Source organism: Chiroxiphia lanceolata, chromosome 25 (assembly GCF_009829145.1).
Source record: "Chiroxiphia lanceolata isolate bChiLan1 chromosome 25, bChiLan1.pri, whole genome shotgun sequence".
Classification (NCBI taxonomy): Eukaryota; Metazoa; Chordata; class Aves; order Passeriformes; family Pipridae; genus Chiroxiphia; species Chiroxiphia lanceolata.
This window is the reverse complement of record NC_045661.1, coordinates 1,064,625-1,082,176: the sequence shown is the minus strand read 5'-3', so window position 1 is coordinate 1,082,176 and position 17,552 is coordinate 1,064,625. Positions and strand designations below refer to the sequence as shown.

General features: G+C 61.8%; 1 protein-coding gene across 1 annotated transcript; it reads left to right on the top strand.

The window, feature by feature from the left end:
* Positions 1–206: 206 nt before the first annotated feature.
* Positions 207–14,737, top strand: TFEB (transcription factor EB). The gene is made up of 9 exons (XM_032710787.1): positions 207–390; positions 9,371–9,610; positions 9,691–9,945; positions 10,032–10,112; positions 10,755–10,875; positions 11,055–11,111; positions 11,522–11,597; positions 11,754–11,901; positions 12,230–14,737. Exons 2-9 carry the CDS (start codon positions 9,416–9,418, stop codon positions 12,668–12,670), a joined length of 1,374 nt encoding a protein of 457 aa, XP_032566678.1. The 5' UTR covers positions 207–390; positions 9,371–9,415; the 3' UTR covers positions 12,671–14,737.
* The last annotated feature ends 2,815 nt before the right edge of the window (positions 14,738–17,552 follow it).

Below are 17,552 nucleotides of genomic sequence, written 5' to 3'. Positions count from 1 at the left end.
GAACTGCCGCGGCGGCCCGGGCGGGGACTACAAGTCCCGGCAGGCGCGGGCGGCCCGGCCCCGGTGCGAACTGCAGCTCCCGGCGTGCCCGGGGCCGGCGGAGCGAGCGAGGGCAGCGGGGCGGGCGGAACGGGCCGCGCCGGGCCGGGCGGGCGCTGCTGCCCTCCCTCGGCACGGGGCCGAGCCGGGCCGGGCTGGGCTGGGCTGGGCTCAACCGGGCCGAGCGCAGCCTGACTGAGCCGGGCTGAGCCCAACTCCGCTGAACCGAGCCGGAGGGCCGGGCCGAGCCGAGCCGGGCTTAGCTGAGCCGAGCTGAGCCGAGCCGAGCCGAGCCGAGCCGGGCTGAGCGCAGCCGAACCACTTCGTTGCCTTCTCCGTCCTCCCCCCCGGGTGAGTGCAGGGGTGCGGGGTCCCGGGTGGTCCCGGGGAGGGGGTCGCTCGGCTGGGAGCCCACCTTGGTGCGGGGGTATGGGGAGTGTTGGGGTGCCCCCCCCCCCCCCGCCCCGCTCCTGCCCCATCCCGGCGCGCTTTGAACTCGTAGTTTCTTTTTTCCCCCCCGTTTCGCGGTAAATAACGCCGCCCCCCCCCGCGCTCCCCGCGCCCCCGGCAGCGGCCCCCGCGCACGGGAGGCTCCAGCCCCGCCGGGGCCGCGGCTGCTCCCGGCGCTGCCGGGAGGGCTCGGGGGTCTCCGGCAGCTTGGCCGGGTGCCCCCTCCGACAAAACGAGGGTCCCGGGGGGCTGCGAGACCACCGGCAGCCCGAGGGGACCTGCCCCGGTCGCCTTTCCCGGCGGGACCACCCCCCCGCACCCGGCACCCCACGCGTGGGGAAACCGAGGCACGGATGCTCCGAGGCACCCGGGGTTCGCTGGGAGGGGCCCGTGCACCCCTCCACCCCCCCGGGACAGGGTGCAAATGTCCCCCCGGTTTCGGGGACAGAGAGTGGGACCCGCCCTGTGAGTTCCCCCCCCCAAGCCCTGCTGCTTTTGGGGTCTGCAAAGGCTGGGAGGAGTGGGGGGTACCCCGTGTCACGCGGCTTTTAGGGGGTCACCAAGAGGACACCCTTCCCCGGGGAGTTCAGGGGGCATAGGAGGGGCTACCCCGAACCTACAGCCGCCGATTAATGATATTCATGAATTAATTGCGAGGCAGGAAGGATTACGCCAGCCCCCCGTGTCCTCCAGAGCTTCAGCGAGTCAGATGATGGGGAAATTTCCTTAAAAAAAAAAAGAGCCAAACCAACCAAACAGAACGACAGAGAAAATCTGGTGGTTATTGTGCTCTTCTAAGATAAATAAATAAGCCGGTGCGAGTCCGGGGAAAGCAGGGCCCGTTTCCAGGAATCCCGGCGCTCCTGCGCGTTCCCGGCCCTTGGGGCACGGGGGAGTTTGTGTTTTTTATGTAACAGGGAGTCCGGCAGCAGCGGACCGGCGGGGTATTTTTTCTTTCCCCCCCTCCTCTGTACTTCCCTGCCATGTTTGCTTGGCTTCATGCACGGCTGCTCCGGCCGGAGCAGGGAATGGGGCTGGTTTCTCCCGGCTGCGGGTGCCGAGCCTGCCCTTACCTGCCGCCGGGGGATCCGGCGGGGAAAACCGTGCTGGGACCGGTGGGAATTGGGGATTGGGCGGCCGGAGTTGGGAAACCGCCGGATTTGGGCTATCGGGGTGGGTGTGGTGGCGGGTCACAGCAGCACGTGCTGACCCCGCCGTGCCTGGAGGGGAGCCGGGTGTTTTCCGAGGGATGCTGGGTTTGCTTCCTGAGGGATCCTGGGTTTGCTTCCCGAGGGATGCTGGCCGCGTGTGTTTTCCATGGGATGCCGGCCTGGCCGCCCGCCCTTATCAGTAGGAAACCGCTCCGGGGTGGAGCTGGAGCTGGCTGCGGCGGGGCGATCCAGCATCCGGGTGTTTGGGATGGGGTTGTGATTCCAGCCAGCTCTTTTATTGCTTTTTCCACGCTCCGCGGCGCCGAGTTTACGGCACGTGTGTTCCTGGTCCCCCCCTGCCCCGGCACCGCCTGTGCCGAGGTGAGGGTGCCCCGGTTGCCGGATTTTGGCGGTGCCGTGGGGAACGGGAAGAGCCCCGTGGGACAAAATGATGAATCATCGGAGCAGGGGGGACATTCCCGGGGCCGAGGGTGGGGTGGCCGGAGCAGCACAACCCCACAGGGAAAAAACAGCCCTGCAGGGAAACGGGGCTGGGGAGGCCGTGCTGGGGGCATCCCCCCAAAAAGCCACAAGTGCTGAGGGTAGAAACACCCTCGTGGGTCTCCCACAACGTGGGGTGCGGGAGGGGGGAGCTGGAGGCTTAATGTCGTGATGGCACAGCAGGGATCTCATCCCTGGAGTGCTGTTCCTCCTTTCCTGGGGTGCAGGCAGCTGATGGGGAGGGACAGAGCTGGCACATCCCTGTCACCTCTGTGCTCCATCCCTGGGGACAGCTGGAGTTTGTGGGGTGGTTTCTGGAGGCACCTTGAGCTGCACTTGCCCAAAGGGAGCCATTTTGTAACTCCCCTGCATGGGGTTATCCCTCTTCCCACACAAAGAGGAAGTGGCATCACCTCCACGAGCCAGGATGGCACCACTTGGGCCTTTCTGAGCCGCTGTGTGGTCCCAGTGCAGAGGTGGATGGGATGCAGCGATTCCCAGGGCGAGCTGTGGGGTTCATCACTGGAGGGCTGAAAGGGAAGGTCCCTTCCTGAGCACACAGGAAGCACCTGCTCATCTTTTTGTTCCCCCCGCTGGTACGTACGTGAGGAACCCCAGTGGTTCCCCCCAGTTCAGTCCAAGGTCGTGCCCCTCCACCTGGGGCTTGGCTTTTGGTTGGAGTGGGTTTTCCGTGTGGATTCCCATGCCATGGTCAGCCCAGGGATCCAGGAAGCTGAGCCCTGTGCTCCAGGATGAGGTCCATGTCCTTCTCCTCACCTTCCAGGGGAGACCCATGAGTTGGCTGGAGGTGAAGGCAATGCTTTGCTAAGGAAACAGGGAGTGGGGGATTCTCCCTTCCTGGAGGCATGGGAGGTGTTTTGGGGAGGTAGGTTCTCCAGGGCTGGAGGAGGAGCATGGGATGAGCGCTGTGGGATGCCCAAGGGATTTACAGTGGGTGATGGGTGGGTTCTCCTGGATGGGCTCACCCAGGGAAGGTTCAAGGTCTTTCAGTGACACGTCCCCACAGTCCTTCAGCCTTTCCGAGGAGGTTGTGCCACCTTATCTTTAAAGTCTCTTCTAAGAATCGCTCCTGGGGTTTTGTCACCTTTCCTACGAACGCATTCAACTCCAAACAAACTCCCCACGCCCTGTGCTCTGCTTAAATCCCCTCTAGTTAAATGGGTGCAACTTTCTTTCCGGATAAACCTGAAATGCCCAGCGTGGGGACTGGCAGGGGAGTTTTGGGAGCCTCAGGGACCAGCAAGGGCAGCAGCACTGGCTCTTGGCCAGGCTGTGTCCTCGGGATTTTGGTGGAATCACATTGGGTAGGGAATTTTGAGGAGGAAATGAAGAGGGGGCTGCAGCCACCCGGCACACGGGGAGCTTTTCCCTGCTCCTGGATCGCACACCCCAGGGGAGGAGGGAGCTGGTGCCAGCGGGCTTGGCTACAGCTCCTGCCTTATCTGCAGCAGGGTGGGTGCCACGCTCAGCCCCGGCCCTGCAGCTCCTCGGGGAACGCTCCAGGCTCGGGGCAGGCGAAGGGCTCGCCTGGAGAAATCCCAGCCTGGTGGGAAAAACCTCCGGGCTCCTCCGTGGTCGAACCGGCGCAACGTGTGCCGGGGAGGTGGCAGCGCCCGTGGCCAGGGCCCAACCTGGCTGCAGCAGTGCCGTGCCAGGGCAGGGGCTGGATTGGCAGTGGGGGCTCCCCAGAGACCAGTTTGACCTTCACGGAGCAGGAAAGCGCCGGGCTGAGCCGGGGGGAAGGAGGGAAGAGCAGGAGCCTCTCCTCAGCAGGTAAGCGGCGGTGGCCGGGCGCTCCCCGGGCACGGGGGGTGCTGCCGGGGTGGGATGGCAGCGGGATGAGCCCTGGGGAGGTTTGGGAGGGCAAGTCATGGGCTGTCTCCAACTTGTTTATTCTTGGGGAATGGGAACAGCTGTGTCTGCCATGGCTGGGGCTGCCGGGCACGGTCCGGTTACATGAGCTCTGCCTCCGCCGAGCCTCCGGGCCGGGCCCTGGGGGCTGGACACGGCGTATTTATAAATATTACCTCCTTCCAGCAGCACGGGGCTCGCAGGGAGGGAGGGAGGAGGGATGGAGGCGGCGCTAGGAGTGCCTCTGGCACTGGGGGGGGCACGGGGTGGCCGCTGTCACCTTGCACCTTGTGCTCGTGGCAAGTGGCACAGTGAACTTGGGGCGCGTGGAGCTCAAGGACTGGTTTGGCTGAGCGCCCCAACTCGCCAGGATGGTTTCTAGGATTTTGGGATGTGTGGTGGCTCTAAATCCCAGCGCTGTGGTGGGTTATCTGCCCTGCTGGATCCAAGCTGGGGGCCGGGATGTGCTGTCCTGCCAGTTCCCCTTATTGCTCATCTATGCGGTTATTTAAAAAAGCCAACACCCAAATTGCCTGGAGTCACCCCAGATTGGGGCAGGACGGGGTTTGCTTTGGGGCCCCACTCCTGGGTGTCTCCTTTGCTGAGGTGAGCAGGACGTGGAGCGGGATTGGGAGTGGGATGTGGAGCCTTTCTGTCCCCACCAGCCCCTCCAAGGTCACCCCGCTCCCCTCCTGCCTCCCCTGAAGGCGGGCGTGATACGGGGCTGATTAATCACCGAGCCCGGGGTGGTGAAGCTGCTGCTGGCTCAGCCCCGTCCTCCTGCCTCTTCACACTTTTATTTTTGATTGCTGCTGTTGGGGGGGCAGGAGGGGGGCCAGGGGCTGCCGGCAGGGGCTGTGAATTCCCTGGGTGGTCATTTGGACAGTGATGTTTCAATCAGGGCTCCTGCTCTGCTCCAACTGCTCCGTGGGAAGGGGTTTTGCTCGGGTTTGGAGGCAGGAACTGGCCCCACTGTGGTGGGGTCCTGGGGGTCCCCCTGCCTCTCCCAGCCCTGGACTTGGCCCATGGGTGCCAGTCTCCACCTGCTGTGTCTAACTGGTGTGTTGATCTGCATGCCATCCCTCAGCTGTGCCACGCTGGGCAGAGGGGCTTTTTGGGGTGAAAAAGAAGCTTTTTGGGGTGAAGAAGAAACACTGGAGCAAGGCTGTGTATTATTAACCCCATAACTGCTGGCACGCACAGATGGGCTCTCGTGGACATACCTTGGCATCACCAGAACTAGGGGGCTTTTTATGGACCCCATTTATTGAGCCCTGGGAGTGACACTGTGACAAGGGACTCTCAGCCCTGTGTGATACCCAGGGTTTCTCTCCACTGGGTCCCTGCCACCTCCTCGGTGGGTCAGGCGCTCTGGGGAGCCCTGCAGCCGGGGTCGTGCTGCCTTGCAGCCCGGAGTTAATGTTTTTCCTGTGCCGGATCCCTGGGCCGCTTCCAGGCGCGGTGTTTAGCGCAGGGCAGGGAAAACATTTGGCCTCTGACCCGAGGCCTGTTAACAGCGTCGCGGGCCACGTTTCTGAGATGCCGCGGCTAAAAACGGTGCCGGTGACTCAGTCCCTCGCTGGTGCTGTCAACTGACCCCGGCCGGTCTTTGCCAAGTCCCTCCGCCTGCTCCTTCTCCCTTTCAGGGCTGCGTGACCCCCGGGTGGGGAAGGAGCCTCCGGGCAGGGCTGGGGTGGCCGTGCCCGTCCACCTGCCCGACACATCTCCTGCCCGCGGGGTGGGTGATGGGGAGGGCGCTGTTGCTCTCTGGGGTTGGAAATGGGGATTTGCCCCTGCTTTCCCACCACCCCATCCTCACCCCAGAGGGACATAGGCTGGGTGGGACCTCTGGAGCCTCTGGTGCAGCCTCGGGCATGGCTAATGTTGGTGCTGGATCAGGGTCTCCAAGGACGGAGGTTGCCTTCCTTACTGCCTTACTTACCTTCCTAACACTGCAGGTCAGACCCTGTCCCGCTGCCCCTTCCTGGAGCTGGGCTGCTCACCCTCCTCATTCTGATGGAGGTGGCCCTGATTACTCACTCCTGTGCTGCAGTGAGAAAAACAAGCAGGTTTGGAGGTTTTTTGCAACTTCCCCCCCTGCACCCCGCGTGGCTGCTGCCACGTTAAAACCAGGGGCCTGAAAATGAGGAACACAGAGCACGGAGGAGCCCTGACCTGCTGGCCCTGGCACTGGAGGGTCCCCCAGCCCAGGTAACCCCTGCCCCGTTGTCCCCCTTCCCACACAGCAGGGTGGCAGCAGAGCCCATCCCTGGGCCGTGGGCACCCATGGGGTGGCTTTGTGGGTGCCCAGCGGGGTGGCAGCTCAGTGATGTTGGAGCGGATGCTCCTTGATCCGGAGCAAACACCACTGGGCTTGTGGCTACCTGGACCCAGCCAACTGTGCCTGCCTGGGCTGGGTTACCCCCGGGCCCCCTCCCTTGCCAGCCCCGTGTCTCTCCCCACCCCCCTGGCATTTGAAAACGAAAAACGAGGAAGGAAGGAAGGGAAGGCTCAGCCAGCACTCGCTGCCAGTAGCGAGAAGCGAAGCTGTTTTCACTTCTTTCTTCTCTCTTTCCTTTTTGCTGCCCCTCAGTTACCAGCCCGGAGCAGGGGTGGGTGGGCGGATGGCCCCGGCCTCCTCCTTCCCCGGGGGTCCCTGCTCCTGCCTGGAGCTGCCGATTGATTTTTCCGCTCATAAAACGGCCACGATCGACCGGGAAATAAACACAGGCGGGAGCGGGGCTGGGCAGCGGCACTGCCTGCACCGAGTTTGGGGGTTCTCAGCTGAGTGGGGCACAGCTCCCTCTGTTCAGAGGGGTGGGCAGTTGTGTGGCATTTGCAGGGGGAGCAGGATGGGCACCGCGGGTGCCACCTCCCCCCGGCCACCCTGGGAGGGGGGGGTAACCTGATCCCTGCACTCTGCAGGGGCTAAATCTGGAAACCGCCTCAGGGCAGCTTTGATTTCTGACCCACGCCTGGGCAGGAGCCCCTGGGGGTGCTCTGGGACCTGGGCGTGTGGCTCCAGGTGTTGTGTCCCCTCAGGTGTCTCTGGGTGCCCCAGGCTCCTCTGGGTCTGTCCCCAGCCTGGCCCCTCGTGTTGCGGAGCAGCACCCGATGGAGCTCCAGCACGTCCCTCCAGCACGTCCCGGCGGTTGCTGAGCAGCCGACCCCGTGCCACTGGCTGTCACTGCAGGGATGAGGGACAGCTCGGGGCTCTGTGAAGTCCTGAGGGGGATTAGGGAGGATTGGGGCAGCTCTGGGTGCCACTGGGGATCCTCTGGCTGGAGCCACCCCTGAGTGCCATCCTGGCGTGTTGGGTTCTTGATGAAATAACACCCCCCAGAGGGAAAGCAAGAAAGATCCAGAAATAACCACGCTGCTAAGTAGCAGCAGAGATGTTTGGAAGGGAGATGCATTCCCTGGCAGTGGGTCTGGCGGGTGGTGATGGAACACGGCTGGAGCCTGGACAGGCCTGTGTTCTGTGTCCCCCCCAGAGAGGAAAAGAGGAGTTGGGGTGTGGAGAGGGATCACGACCTTTTCCCTCCTCCCTCCAGCTTCCCACCCCTCAGCCCCTCTTCTGCCTCTCCATCCCCTTCCTGTTGCTCAATCACCCACCCTGGGCCTCCCACTGTCCTTCCTCCCTGTGAACCAGGATGAACCCTTGCTGGGGTCTCCTCCCAGTAGAGACCAGTCTGGGGCTCCCACTGGTGCAGGGACGGCTCCGGCTCAGTGGGAGAACCACAGGGCACCTTCCCAGGAATAACAGGTATCCTGGATGGAGCTGCCATCCCATGTGCTCTATGTTTGTCCCCCTGGATGATGGGATGTGTCTCCAGGGTGGGACGTGTCCCCCAGGGTGGGGTGCCTGCACGGTGACAGCTGGGTCCCCATCCTGTCCCGCCAGGGCTGACTCAGAGCGAAAGCAGAAGCTGCTCAGTGTTTCGGGGAGTGGGGGGGAAGCCAAGCAGAACCAAAGGGGTTATTTTAAACCTGACCTAATTTTCCCCCTCCCATTATCAGGCCCGGCTCTGACCACCCTTCCCCATCCTCATCCTGGGAGAGAGGGGATGCTTTTGATGCCCCCCACCCCTATTTTCTATAAGGAGGGTCTTGCAGCCAGGCAGGGCAATGGGATGGGAGCCAGTGGGGGTGAGTGGGTGCTGCGTTGTGGGTGGCTACACCCTGGCACCCTTCACGTGACACCCTCTGTGGGCTGTCCCTGGTGTCACTGGAGTCTTTTCCATGGACCTCTGCTGTTTCCCATCTCAAACAGCCCCCTGTCCCCTCCTCTAAGGCCATTTGCAACATCAGCCTTAATGAAGCTCCAGTGGATAACTGTCCCAGGCTCTCGGCTCCCATCCCCCTTCAGACGGGCCACCATGGCTAATTAATTCCCTTCCCCTTGCCAGTCAATAGCTGCTCTTGAGCTGTGTAATTGTATTGCTGTCCGTGCTGCCTTGATTTAATTTCCCCCCAGGACAGCGCGTGGCACCGCGTCCCAGGGCCGGTGTTTTGTGTCTGCCGTGGCCCCTCTGTCTGCTGTCACACCTTGTATTTAAATAGCAAAACCCCCCGGATTTGTCTGGTGATGCCCCTCGGGTGTTCTGTTCCCCTGGCAGCTTTGCTTCGGGTCCTGTGCTCTGCTTCCCTCCCACCCTGCAGACGCAGATCCGGACCCCCCATCCCGCGCGGCACCTCCCGCATCCCAGCCCCGCGTGGGAAAGGCGCCCCGTGGAAAGCTGCCGCGGTGGGTGGGTCGGGCAGCTCCCCGTGCCCCGGCATCCTCTCGCCCTCCGGGAGCCGCCGTCCCCTTTGTACGGGGGAACAAGGGCCGGTCTGTGCGGGGCGGGGGCCTCGCCCGCTCCCCCCGCCCCCGCGCTCGCGTGCGGGCCCCGCACAGAGCCCGCCTTGTTCATCCCACCCCGGAGCGCGGCTTTGGGACAGCCTGGGCTGGGGTTAAACCTGCCTCCGGCTCCTGGCACCCGCCGGCCTTTTCTTCCCGCTCTTGCCTTGCTTTCTCTTTCCCTTTCGCTCCCTGGCTCTGGGTTTTCCCGTCGTTCCGGTGTTTGGGAAGTTGGCGGCTCAAAGTGCGCTCCGGCCGCAGTACGTGAGTCCACGCTCACCGGGCACGGGGTCCTGGCTGCTCCCTGTCCCCCTCGGGGTCCCTGGCTGTCCCTGGGGACAGCGGTGGTGTGGTGGGAGGCTGCAGCAGGAGGACAGACCCATCCAGCCAGCATTGGGGTGTCCATCCCGGATCAGGGCTGGTGCGGGTGCTCCGGGGTGTCTGCTCCCTCCCCGGGCCTCAGTTTGCCTCCTGCACAATAGGCTGCTGGTGACGTGCCGTGTCCTCCTCTCAGGGTGAGCTCCGTGCCCGGTGGGTGCCCGCCTGTCCCCCCAGCACCATGGCGTCGCGCATCGGGCTGCGCATGGAGCTGATGAAGCAGCAGGCGCAGCAGGAAGCGGAGCGGGAGCGGGTGCAGCAGCAGATGATGATGAACTACATGCAGCAGCAGAGGATGCCCGTGGCCTCCACCCCGGCCATCAACACCCCCATTCACTTCCAGTCCCCGCCGCCCGTGCCTGGAGAGGTCCTCAAGGTACCGTGCTGGGGGTGTCCTCCCACCCCGGGCGGGCATGGGGGAGCCCGCGGGGTCCCTCATGGTTCGTCTCCTCGCAGGTCCAGTCCTACCTGGAAAACCCCACCACGTACCACCTGCAGAAGTCACGGGACAAGAAGGTTCAGGCTTATCTCTCTGAGACCTACGGGAACAAGTTTGCTGCCCACGTCAGCCCCGCCAGCCACTCTCCCAAGCCGCCCCCCGCCGCGTCCCCCGGCGTCCGGCCCGGCCACGTCCTGTCCTCCTCGGCGGGCAACAGCGCTCCCAACAGCCCCATGGCCATGCTCAACATCGGCTCCAACCCCGAGCGGGAGGTGAGGGGGTGTCACCGTGCTGCTGGGGGGCACAGGGTGCTGGCAGGGGCAGGGAAGCCCATTGGCACCTGCGCTTTTCCTTTCAGTTCGATGAGGTCATCGATGACATCATGCGCCTGGATGACGTTCTGGGCTACATGAACCCCGAAGTCCACATGCCCAACACGGTAAGTGGGGGGTGACCCACGGGTCAGACCCGGGGCTGAGGGAGGGAGGGGGTTCTGGGAGCCCCACAGCCCTGTGCTTGCAGGGACAGAGGTGGCACAGAGGGGACATTCCTCCACATGTGGGGTGCCAGACCAAGCCAGCCCCATCCTTGCAGGCAGCAACGTCTCCCTTTTTCCTCGAGAGCCAGTTCTCCAGCTTCTTTCCCTCTAATGACAGTAGGGAATCCTTTCAAAAAGCCAGAGAGGCGGGAGAGGGGCGTGGGGAGGGACCCAGTGTCCACTACAGCCTGGGGGATGTGAGTGCCAGGAGTAGTTTCCCAGCAAGAAGCTCCCTCAGAGCCTCCCCGTCTCCTGGGTCAGATCCTTATGGCAGCTTGTGCCTCCCAGTGGGATTCATCCTGCTGAGCCCTTCTCGGATGTGATTCATCTGCCCTATTTTAGATGTTGGCTGTGGGAGGGGATCAGCTGTGCCCTTTGAAGTCCTGTTTTCTTTGCTGCTCTGATTATTGCTGCTTTAAGGGCCATGGGAAGACAATTCCACCTGCCCGGGCTACGTACTCCCATCCCAGAGGCCGAGGGGCTGGGCTTGATCCCGGTCCCCGTCCTGGATGGAACTAACCCACCTGTCCCTCTGCTTTTCAGCTGCCCATGTCCAGCAGTCACATGAATGTCTATAGTGGGGACCCCCAGGTGACAGCCTCGCTCGTCGGTGTCACCAGCAGCTCCTGCCCTGCTGACCTCACCCAGAAGAGGGAACTCACAGGTACGTCCCCAGAGCTGGGGTGGTGACAGCGAGTGCCAAAACTGGCCACAGTTCCTCTGTCCCCATGGACAGAGAGGGCGGCTCTGGGGAGTCCTGGGGGGCTGTGATGCCAGCCTGGGATGCTGGTGGGGTGAGGCACAGCCTTGTCCCCTCTGGGTGATGTTGTGGGTCTCCTGCAGATGCCGAGAGCCGAGCCCTGGCCAAGGAGCGCCAGAAGAAAGACAATCACAACCTGAGTGAGTTCAGTGCTGGCTCTCCCTGTCTTGACCCCAGAGCCCTTTCTCCATCACTCTTCATCCTCATTCCTCCTTTCTCTGAGCTGTGTCTCCCTTCCCATCCCACCTCACTGTCAGGAGAGACCCCCAGACCCTGCATGGCTCCCTCTTTCCTGACTCTCCAAAATGTGCGGGAAACACCCCATTGTCCTTCTGGGGGAAGGTCAGACCTGCTGGGCTGTGGCTGCTGTTTGGCTCCAGAGGTTTCTCATCCCGAGCCCCCCAGCTCCAGAGGGTCTGGCTGGGGCACAGTGGTGGCTCCCAGCCCCACGAGCCGGGAGCAGGAGTGTGGCTGGGGGGGGGCTGTGGGATGTGGAGCCTCCCCTGCTCCTGCTGCCCCCTCATTTCCACGCCTCTCTTCTCACCTGCAGTCGAGAGACGGCGAAGGTTCAACATCAACGACCGCATCAAAGAGCTGGGGATGCTGATCCCCAAGGCCAACGACCTGTATGTACCCGTGGCTCCTGCAGGGGGGGATGACTGTGGGTCCTGGGGGCTTGCTCAGCACACGGGGGTACCTGCAGAGGGGCTTTCGGTGCAGCAGGGGTCAGGGGACACGTTGCTGGCACACGGGCCCATCTCTTTTTCCACCCTGGGTGACAGGGATGTGCGCTGGAACAAAGGGACAATCCTGAAGGCGTCTGTGGACTACATCAAGAGGATGCAGAAGGACTTGCAGAGGTCACGAGACCTGGAGAATCACTCGCGGCGCCTGGAGATGACGAACAAGCAGCTGCTGCTCCGCATCCAGGTGAGCTTCCCTGAGCTCCTCCCTCCCTCTGCTCGGCTCCAGCCCCACGGGCAGCTCACTCCTGCCCTGCCAAGGGGACAGGCAGGGGCTCTCATCCCTCTTCTGGATGGTAAGTCCTCAGGAACAAAGTCCTCAGACAAACCTGACGTCTGAGGCTCAGGTCGCTGCACCCTGTTGAGCTTGGCATGGGTCACCCATTTTCCATCCTCCACCTCTCCCGGGGGCTCCTTCTCTGTGAGCTCAGTCCCTCTGTCCCTGCCACCTCCATAAATGTCCATGTGTCCCCGTGTGTGACATCCTACCAAAGCCCCGCCGTGTCCCGTTGCAGGAGCTGGAGATGCAGGCACGTGTCCATGGGCTGCCCACCTCCTCGCCCTCGGGCGTCAACGTGGCCGAGCTGGCTCAGCAGGTGGTCAAGCAGGAGGCCAGCGGGGACGAGGGGACGCTGGAGCCACTGCTGCCACCCCCGGACCCCGAATCGCAGCCACAGCCGGCGCTGCCCCCGCCACCCCAGTCTCCCTTCCACCAGCTGGACTTTACCCACAGCCTGAGCTTCGACGACGGCTCCCAGGGCTTCCCAGACAGCCTGGAGCCTGGACACAGCGCTTCCTTCCCATCCCTATCCAAGAAGGAGCTGGACTTGATGCTGATGCAGGACACGATGCTGCCCCTGGCCTCTGACCCCTTGTTCTCGGCCATGTCCCCGGAGGCCTCCAAGGCCAGCAGTCGCCGGAGCAGCTTCAGCATGGAGGACACAGACATGCTGTGATGAGGAGCTGCTGCGAGGACTGGCCCGTCAGGTTCGGGGTGTGAGGTCACAGGACACGCCTGGCAGGAGGAGCCCGTCCTGCCACGCACTTGAATCTTCCCAGGAGTACCTTTCTCTATGCAACGGGGGCTCGGGTCGTGCCCGCCGGGTGCCACCGTGTCTTTCTCAGCTTGTTTTTGCCAGGGGCGGGGATGGACCTTCCTGGCTTGCCATGGCATTGGCCTGACTGCAGATTCCACGGCCTGGGAGCGTGGTCTCCTGGGAGCGTGGTCTCGGCTGCTTTGCCTTTCAGCGAAACCCTCCCGGCCCGACCCCCTTCCCCAGGGTGCCTCTGGGAGCCCCCAGCCCCTGGGAGCAGAGGGACGATGCTCCGAGCTTTGTGTCTGGCTTTGCTGCCTCCTCGCCCCGCTCCGGGAGCCCCCGTTCCCAAGGAATCTTGTCCAGTGTGGTGTCCGAGCCCCCGATGCCTCACGGTGCCACATCCCTTGCGGTTCCTCCTTCCTCAGAGCCACCTCTTGGGGTCCCAGGGCTGGGGGCAGACCAGGGGCTCCAATTAGTTGGAGCACATTAATTAACGTGGCACCGAGGTGTTGTCTGAGTGAGCTGGGCCTGAGGCTACAACTTCAGGTGGGCGTTGAAGGCGTCCAGAACAGCTGGGATGGGGTGTTGGATGCTCCACCAACCCCCTGCTGTGACCCCACCTTGTGGGGGGACCCCAGCTCGGGGTTAGGCAGCACCCACCACCCCAGAACCTCGCTGGCCTCTGGACAAGGGCTGGGCACGGTGCCAGGTGACCTCCAGCCTCCCTTGAGATGCCCCCACAGAGGTGCCTCTGCCCTGTGACACGGAGCCCTGGCTCTTTGCTGGAAGGATAAAGGGGTTTCGCACTGTTTTGGGGATACCTGTTGAAGGTCCTGCCCCATGTGGGCACGAAGGTCTGGGCTGTGACCAGGGAATGGTTTGTACCAGTTGCCAAACTGAGCTGCTGCTCTCTGCCTTGGACTCTGGGGGTTGTTTCCCTTCCAAGTGTCACCAGCTCGTTCCCCAGCCAGGATGGCTCCGTGCTGGGGATCTGCTTTGGGCTCTGCCTCTTCTGCCTTCCCAGCCTGAGAGGTGGCTTGGAGGGAGCTGGGAAAGGCAGGGGGACACTGTTCACAGAGAAAATACTGCATGGATTTATTCAGGGAGAGGAGGGAAGGCAGGGGAGAGGAGACCCCCTTGGCAACCATCACCCTCTGGGCCGTGGGTGCCCTTGGGGATGGGGATCCCTGAGTGCCCCCCATCCAGGATCAAGGATGGGGGATGTGTGGGGTCAGGAAAGCCCAGCCAAGGTGGGACAAACATGCCCCATCGTGGCTGGATTTGGGATTGGAAGTGGGGGACAGCCACAGTGCCCCCCTGGAGAGGTGCCTGTGGGGTGTGAGGGTGTGGGGAAGTGCAGAAGGAGGGGAGGAGAGGGGGAAGGAAGAGGGAGGAGGTGTTGGAGTGGCCCTGGAGCGCTGGGACAGGGCAGGGGCCAGGAGAGAGGGTGCTGGGCGAGGGGCTCTTGGTTTGAGGAGCTGTTGGGTTTGGGGGTGTTCACAGGAGGCCTTGGCACCCTCTGTGTGCTGCCGTTAGTGCCTGTAAAGAGAATTATCCCCTGGCAGGGTGACAGCACCCGGCGCTGTGCTGGGTCCCTGGGGATGGGGGATCCCTGGGGATGGGGGATCCCTGGATCTGTGGACCCCAGAGGGGCTGCGTGGCTGCCTCAGGGCAGGCCTACGAAATCCCATAGGAAATTGGGATTGTCCTGGCTTTAGGGTGGTTCTGTTGGGCCCTCGGGCACTGACAGGACTCAACCAGAGCACGAGATGTGGCGTCTCCCCCAGCCGTGAGTAAACAGTTGTGGATTATAATTATTATTATTATTTTTTTTTAATCTTTTGGGGGTTTTGTTTGTTTTTCTTTTTTTTTTTTTAATGCACTGTGCTCTGATTAAAAAATTTTACTACTGTTTTATAAATAAATGTATAAAAGAATGAACTGGAATGGAAGAAGAATCATTAAAATATATTTATTTACAACACCCTGGAGCGTTGCAGTTTCTTCTTGTCCCAGGAGCTCACCTGTGTTTCCTACCTGTTGGGTGGCCTCTGGAGCAGGAGTGGGGGCTTTTCCTGCTGCTGGGGCTGGATTAGCATCACCCCTGGGAAAAATCTGCTTACAAAGTGTCCTGCTGAGCCCCGTGCCTGGCAAAACTCATCCCATGCCACATCTGCAGCTACGTGCCAGGTTCCTGCTGCCCCCCATCACTCCCCCTCTGTGATGGTGTTAAACACACACACAAGGGAAAAAAAGAAAGCAAATCCACCTTAAAATAGACTTCCCAGGGTGGAAAATCACAGGGGCTAATCTTGGAAACTTTATTAAAAGAAGAAGGAGGGGAAAAGAGAGCGAGAGGAGTCCGAAGGGGGAGAGGAGGAGTGAGTGGTTCCAGACACTTTAGAGAAAAAATAAAAAAAAAATCCCTGATTTGATTTATCTGGGGAGTGTGAGCACTAAATAGAGAACAACGCCTGAAGTGTGAATTATTTCCTATATTAACACAGAGAAAAACTGATAGCCTTTTCATGTCAGGAGAATAGTGTGGAGGGAGGGAGGGGAGCGAATGACATTGTTCCATCTCCGGGTTTGCTCACTCTTTATCAGGCTGAGATCAAAATTTATTCCCAGGATGAGGCCTGCGGCCCGGCTGAGGCCCTAGAGATTTTTAAGGGCCTAATTAAGAAAACAGGATGAAAATGGCGAAATAAGAGGGCAATTTACTTCTTGCAGAATAGGGAGATCAAATCAACTTATGAGCAATTAATGTGCACAAGGAGAGAATAAAGGGATGCCGGGATATGGAAGAGGGCCTCATTTTAATGACATGCTCTGGTGTTGGCATAGAGGATTACTCTGAAGGTCAGATGTAGATTGAAACGACCTTGCAGATTCTTAACCCTCCTTCCAATTAACAGAACCAACTCAGAAATGCAAAAGACCCTGGCTCGGAGCACTGTCATCCCTTTATGTTCCGAAGGGAGGGGGAAAAATAAAATTACAAAGGAGAGAGAGGACGAAAGGGGGTTTCCTTGGCTTCCACAGCAGCTGCTGAGACGGGAGCTGGGGCAGCCGGGAGAGGAGGCTCTTAATTACAGTCTGTGAGCCACCCACGGAAAAAACCGTGTCAGGGCTCCGAGTGGGATATAAAAGGGAGGCAGCACCGGCTGGGGCTGTGGCCGGGCTCTGCCTGTGGGGATGGGAGGGATGGGAGGGAGGGAGGGGAGGGATGGGATGGGATGGGATGGGATGGGATGGGATGGATGGGATGGATGGGTGGGTGGGTGCACAGAGCCGTGGGACGGGGAGCAGACGGGTGTCACCACACCGGGGGTTGGGGCTGCACCCGGGGGGTCCTCACCTCTATCCCCCCACCCGTGCAGGGCTCTCCCAGTGGGATCGCCGGTCCCAGGCTGCCTGTGGCGCTTTTTCCCGATGCTGTGGCTGTTCCCACGGGGAGGAGGAAGGAGGGAGCGACGGGGAGGGTGGAGGCGTCGCGCGTGGCCGTGGCACCCGGGACGGGACAGTCGGGACGGGACAGTCGGGCCGGGATGACCGGGATGGGATGACCGGGACGGGATGACCGGGACGGGATGACCGGGATGGGTCGCCGCGGGCTCCCGGCGGGTCGGGGCGGGAGCAGCGAGGCTGCACCGGGGCTGAGCAGCCACAAGAGAGAGCCAGACGGTTGCGGAGCAGCCGGGGCTCCGGCCGGGAGCCCGCCCGGCAGGACGCGCATCCCGGAGCCCGGGGCGGGTGTCTGGGAGCGGGAGCGCCCCGGGGCTCGGAGTGTGAGCGAGACACGATCCGGTGATGTGGGCTCCCAGCCCGAAATCCACCGTGCCCCGGGCTGCAGACCCGGCTGTGGGGGCAACAGGGGAGGGGCAGATTCTCCCTCTCTGCCCCACTCAGGTGAGACCCCACCTGCCTCCAGCGCTGCCTCCAGCTGCCGGGAATCAACATCAGAAGGACGTGGAGCTGCTGGAGTGAGTCCAGAGGAGACCAGGGAGCTGCTCCAAGGGCTGGATCCCCTCTGCTCTGGAGCCAGGCTGGGAGAGCTGGGGGGGTTCACCTGGAGAAGAGAAGGCTCCAGGGAGACCTGAGAGCCCCTTCCGCACCGGGAGAGCTGGAGAGGGGCTTGGGACAAGGGATACAGGGACAGGACAAGAGGAAATGGCTTCCCACTGCCAGAGGGCAGAGTTAGATGGGATATTGGGAAGAAATTCCTCCCTGTGAGGGTGGGGAGGCCCTGGCACAGGTTGCCCAGAGAAGCTGTGGCTGCCCCATCCCTGGAAGTGTCCAAGGCCAGGTTGGACAGGGCTTGGAGCAACCTGGGCTGGTGGAAGGTGTCCCTGCCCATGGCAGGGGGTGGCACTGGGTGATCTTTAAGGAGCCTTCCAACCCATAATATTTTAGGATTCTGTATGGGAATTACCCCACGCAGAACCCAGGTCTCCCCAGCAGGTGATGCTGGAATTTGCCTGTTCCTGTGAGCTCGGTGTGCTGTGCTGGAGCTGACACCCCCTGGGAGCAGGAGCAGTGGGTACCATGCTCTGGGGGGATAGAACCACATCCCCTTGGACTGCTCCATGGGACAGGTCTGAGGGCTGGGTTTGGTTCTGTTGTTTTATGGTCAGACTGGATTTGTCTAAAAGCAGAGATCTGTGTAAAGAGGGCTGGGAGTTCCCAGCACTGGCCTTTGGACACATCTCCAACCCCCTCAGAAATGCTGTTGCCAAGTTGTTTCTCAAATCCCAGAGAATTTTCTACAAAAAAATTTTCCTGGGGAGGGGAAAAAAAC